At 30.0% G+C, this 6049-nt stretch overlaps 1 protein-coding gene across 1 annotated transcript; it reads left to right on the top strand.

Moving 5' to 3' along the window:
* The first annotated feature begins 656 nt into the window (after positions 1-656).
* LOC136091849 (uncharacterized) lies at positions 657-1350 on the top strand. The gene is made up of 2 exons (XM_065819561.1): positions 657-1298; positions 1342-1350. The coding sequence occupies exons 1-2, from the start codon at positions 657-659 to the stop codon at positions 1348-1350; spliced, it is 651 nt and encodes a 216-aa protein (XP_065675633.1).
* The last annotated feature ends 4699 nt before the right edge of the window (positions 1351-6049 follow it).

Genomic DNA, 6049 nt, shown 5'->3' with positions numbered 1-6049 from the left:
CTAAAAATTTATATTTAAACTTACTTGCACAGATTTATCTCTTGTATTTTTAAATGATTTTTAACAATATTTTTATGTATAGATGCTCTTGTTATCAAGTTAAATCATTATACTATAGTTCTATAGTATATCAGATTTATTAACATAGACAAATATAGCATAGCCATATTCCTAGGATAAGGCAACATGGTGCAAGGCCTATGTTTTCCGAATCCAGACCCGGCGCAGTAATAAAGTAGTAAACTTATCTAACTATTTATTAAATGTCAGAAAATTTCAATAGTTTGATATGTCAATATAATGGCAATAGCTTGCTCTTGAGAAAGAACCTTTCTGAAGAGCGATTTCATATCCACATTTAAGTGGGGATTATGTACTAGAGTTTGTTCTCCTAATAAATTTGCATTCTCTATGGTCATAGAGCCTGTCATGCCCCATTGTTCTTTTTCAATATAATTAGATTTTCATTTAAAATATAGAACAAATCTGTTGAATATATAACTTCTTTTTTATTACGACCAGATCTTGAGCTAAGAACAGATGAAAATGGTATCATAACTGGAATATTTTTTCAAGACTATGAAATGAAGTGATTTTTTGGTTTATATCCTGAGTTACTTTTGGTGGATGCAACTTATAAACTTACTAATTTGAGAATGCCTTTATACATTCTTCTTGTTGTCGGACCAAATGGTGAAAGTGAAATTGCAGCTATATTTTTAACTGCATCAGAAGACTGTGTTTCCCTTTCAACAATGTTTGAAATATTCAAGGAAAAAAATATCAACTGGAATAAGATATTATCTGTTTTTACTGACAAAGACATGGCAGAGCGTGAATGCATTAAACATGCATTTCCACAAATTAATTTATTGTTGTGTATATTTCATGTTTTGCGTTCTTTGAGCAGAGAAATAACAACATCAAAAATGAATATATCTGAAGCTCAAAGACTGATTGCTTTAAAAGCTCTCCAAAAAATGACATATGCAGCTACTGAGAAGGAATATGAAATGTTGCGTGATGAGTTTCACAAAGTTATGCCACCATCTGTTGTTAAATATGTTGAAGTTAATTGGCATGCTTGTAGATTCGAGTGGGTGCGTTGTTGGCAGCAACAAAACGTAACTTTTGGAGAATGTACTACTAATCGTCTTGAATCTATCAATCGTAGAATTAAAGCAGTTGTTTCTTTGTTGAGTCCTTTACCTATATTCTTCAAAGATTTGCTTTCTGTTATAGCCTGCATGCGACAAGAAAGAGACCATAAATATATTAATACAACAGAACGGGTTCCTGTTACTGTAGTTGCAAGTTTTCAACATGAACGTGACTATAAAGATATACTAACGCCATTTGCTTTTTCTTTTGTTAAGTCTCAGCTCGATGAATCTGTCAGCAAATGAAATTGTACAAACTTTTGAAAAAAGTGAAACACTATCTGAGAATAGCTGTGATTGTTTATTTACAAAGTCCATGGGTTTGCCATGCAAACACATGTTTGCAGCTAGAAGAATTAAAAAATTGCAAATGTTCTCTGAAAATTGTATTGGTCCTAGATGGTTTAAGGAAACAGTGCAGAAAAATCATCGCATTTTTCTAACGAAGGATCAACATGATAGCCATATAAAATTTGCTAAGCTAAAGGATAAACCTTTGACCCATGTAGAAAAATATCGTCGCGCTAATCGACTTGTACAGCATTTATCTGATTTAGCAGCAGAAGGCGGATCATCACAGTTTGAATGTAGAATGAGGGTCTTGCAAAATTTAGCAAGTATTTGTTTATTAGTGCTTCAGAGTGTAAACTGTTGTATTTATAATTTGTATTCTGTCTTTTTTTTTAAAGTTTAGAATTCAATAGTTATGGATGTATCTATTTACATTTTTTCATCAACATTTAGATTTTCTTTTCGATGTATTGTCAATGTCCAGATTTTAATATGACAATGATTATGAATTTGCTTTTGGAAACCTTTAAAAAAATCTACAAATTTAAGAAATACCTATAATTGAATTGTTTAAGTTTAATAACAAGATCACCGTTTAAAAATACTCTAACAAACTTCATAGTGTTTTTTTTACAAGAGATGATGAATTTAAATTCTAATTCCTTCTTTCCTTATTTTTTAGTTTTGTTGCGGCATTTGCTGAAAGGAAGAAGACCTAATGATGTTACAGTTGTTACACCTGCTGATACTGTAGATCTTAATTTAGATGCTAAGGATCTTCCATCATCTCTAATGAATGAGATAGTAGTTTTGGAAATTCTAAAGCCATTTCTTACAGCACAAGCGTGGAAGATTTTAAGAGCTTCTTTTTTAAAACGCAAAAAAATGAAAGTTTGGAACTGTCCAGTATGTCTTCTCAATGCTCCTACAGAATCGATTGAGTGTAGCAGTTGCCTTGAATGGTATCACTTTAATTGTGTAAAAGTAACATCCAAGATAAATAAAAATTGGTACTGTGGTACTTGTATGTTGAATGCTGAATCATAAATTTATTGATAGTCAAAGTAGGTTATTGTTAAATTTAACAATAAACTTCATTTCTAAACATGTTTTTTATTAATATTAATTGTAATATTAAAAAAAGTTTTCTTATTTATGTATATTTATAATTACTATTTATAAAATATCTATGGAATAATTAATACTTATTCAATTTAGTTGTTTTATCTCAACAAGGTTTTAGTAGTTTTAATAATTTTAGTAGTTTATAATTTTTATTCTAAATGTAGCAGCCTTTGATGGAATGGTTAATGACGTAACAAGGTCGTTGGGGGTTTGGGTTTAGGTTTTTAGTAATAGTAGCAAAACTTAGCAGTCGGTCTAATTTACATAAAGTGATTAAATATATTAGAAATATAGTATACATGTGATGACAATACACTAAGATTTTTTAGAAATAAATTTAAAAATACTTTCACAAATTTTCTCGACAATTTGACAGTAATACGACTGTTTTAAACTGAAATTTTATGTTTTCTTTGACAAAAGAAAATATTATTGTAGCCCCTCAGAAATTTATATTTGTTATAACTAATTTTCTACAATAAATTTATTATTATAGAAATTATTTTCAGGAGATAATGCTACTCAGTTGATGTAGCAGCACTCCCTTGCATGATCTCCCTAAATCAGTCGATCTATGTACTGAAGCTTCCAATAATAATCTTCAGTGCATACTTCATCCAGTAGTTGTTGCGTACTATAAAGAAAATCAGGTGTTGCATTCCATTTCATATTGCATTATATCAGATGATAACAATCATGATGTACCAATGGTTGACGAGGTACAAAAATCAATTATCAATAATCTGTAGCAAAAGATACCCAGCATTGAAAACTTGATCTCCTTTTCTGATGGCTGTTTATCTCAATATAAAAACTGCAAAAACATTTTTAACCTATGTTAGCATAAATCAGACTTTGGAATAGATGCAAAATGGGTTTTCTTTGCAATCAACCATGGAAAGCAACCTTGTAATAGTATAGGAAGAACAGTTAAAAGCCTTGTAGCTAATGCTAGTTTGCAGAGAATTTCTACAAATCCAATATTGAACTCACTTGATATGTTTACATATTGCACTAACAACATCAAAGGTATAAACTTTATTTTTATTTCAAGTGAAAGTTTGGTAGAAAAAAGATTATTACAATCTGAACGATTTAAAAATGTAAAAACATTACCAGGAACTAGGGACTTTCAGGAATTTATTCCTTTATGTCAAAATGAAGTTAAGATGAGATACTGCAGTGATGACACTATGCCTAGTTTGACTTACAAGTTTAAAAATTGTGAGGTGCAAGGTGATGTGCAAAGTTAATGTGGAATTTAAATTTATGTACCAACATGGCCCTTGAATCTTGAAAGACATTTGCTTGCTTCTTTTTATCAATTATTTCTTAGAATCGACAGTTTGTGTATTAGGGTGGAGTAAATTTTAGTTTTTTTTACAATTCGTTTAGCCTGGGTGTGCAAAAGTTGTCTATTCATTTCAGAAATACTCTGGAAAAATATAAATGCTCTAGGAAATTATCTTGAGGTTCCTCAAGACCTTTAAAATTTTAATGGGTCCCTAATATTATGTAAAAAAAATTTTTTCAAAAGTATGTCATGTTGGGTCTCAAAACAAGCAAAATTTTATAAAAATTTCAAAAATAACAATTATTTTATAAAAAAATTATTATTTAAGATTTTTTTGAAATTATAATTAAAAAAAATAAACTTCATTTTTAGTTTAAAAGGTCATTTTTTCTGAAATAAACTATAAAATAACAATTTTTTTAAAAAAATAATTGTTATTTTTGAAATTTTTCTCAAGATAATTTCCTAGAGCATTGATATTTTTCCAGAGTATTTCTGAAATGAATAGACAACTTTTGCACACCCAGGCTAAACGAATTGTAAAAAAAACTAAAATTTACTCCACCCTATTGTGTATATCTATGATATGTATATGATAATATTTTTCATTTGTTAAAAAAAAATTACCTAATTTTGTTTTGTTTTACAGTTCAAACAAAAACAAAAAAATATTTATAGTTCACTAATTTGTATAAAGATTTGTCAGTTCATAAAAACACGGAATTCAAAAAGTTAATGCGTTTTGATATTTAAATTTGAGTTTATTTATGTACATGCATGTCATGGAAATTGCAGTTTGGACCAAATGGATAAATACCAAAGGATGGTATTTATCCATCCATCGCCGAATGTTTTTCTTAATTCTCGTTAAAATGGCTTAAGTTTTTTTTTTGATTATCAACTTTATTAGTCCTAATGGTCTTTTCACAGACCACCGCCCCATATAGAATAGCATTTAACAGATTAGCTCTCCATTTCCAACCGTATCGAACGGTTTTGCGGTCGGGGTCCAAATGCTTAACCTCAACGCGATCTTTGCCTACTACGCACGGTTCATGGCTAAAATTCAGGTCAGAAAGTTTGAACCTATTCTAATTTTTATTTCCTTAGTAATTCATCTAAATTTTTCTATTTGTCCAAAAGTTTCGAATTACCTTTATCTTTATTTTGCTAGGAATAGGTCTAAACATTTCTACCACCGCCCGATTGTTTGGACGTATCTTTAACATTTTCTGTAAGTAATATGTCTAAACCTTGCTACCGCGTCCGAATGTTTGGACGTATCTTTAACTTTTTTCTGTTAGGAATACGTCTAAATATTTCTACCGCACCCGAATGTTTGGACGTATCTTTAACTTTTTTTGTTAGGAATACGTCTAAACCTTCCTACTGCGTCCGAAAGTTTGGTCGTATCTTTAATTTTTTTTGTTAGGAATACGTCTAGACGTACCCGTAGCCACTGCGATTATTTTATTTAAACATTACTTAAATCATATTACTTTGAAAACTGGACCCAGAGGCTTTATTCTCAATAACACTGTGGTACTCCAGATTAAAAATTTAAAAGTTTTTGTAAATATCCTGTTTTTGTTCCTCAATGTAGTTCGTAAGTCCCTTAAGTCTTAAGGACCTTATTATATCTAAAGTTAAAAGTTTTGGAGCATAAAAATAGTTACAGAAACCTATCTCCATCCTATTTTTTTCTTTTTTTGATAAAGAAAATTAGGAATTCTTTGACTTTCAAACCTGCATTTCTTTGTGGGACACTGCAGTGTCCCATGCATGCAAGATTGGTTTTTGACAACATTTCAACTTGCATCAGTTAATTGTTTGCAAATAATTTACTCAAGATCTATATTCAAATAACTATTATATTATCCTAATAATACGTCTTTTTGCACAAATCTTAATCTTATTTCTATAAAGAAAGATAAACATTATTCGTGGTACTTACATACTTGCTTGCCATTCTCTATATTAATATAAAATATTTTCACACAATATAAACGTAACGCAATGCCATGTCGATTTAAAAATTTTTTTATTTAGTTTCCAGCTTTTAAATTAATTCCCATGCAAATCCCACAGGAAACCCACGTGGGATTTCCCATGTGTGTAAATACCATATGGTTCCCACATGTAACCCACATGGGTTTAAGGTGACAAGTTTCCATACGGA

Source organism: Hydra vulgaris, chromosome 15 (genome assembly GCF_038396675.1).
Source record: "Hydra vulgaris chromosome 15, alternate assembly HydraT2T_AEP".
Taxonomy (NCBI): domain Eukaryota; kingdom Metazoa; phylum Cnidaria; class Hydrozoa; order Anthoathecata; family Hydridae; genus Hydra; species Hydra vulgaris.
Note: the sequence above shows the minus strand (reverse complement) of the source record. Positions and strands in the feature narration are given on the sequence as shown.

What these genes read in the sequence shown, in the direction of transcription:
- LOC136091849 (XM_065819561.1), top strand. Translation starts at nt 657, where the DNA reads ATGCCTTTATACATTCTTCTTGTTGTCGGACCAAATGGTGAAAGTGAA.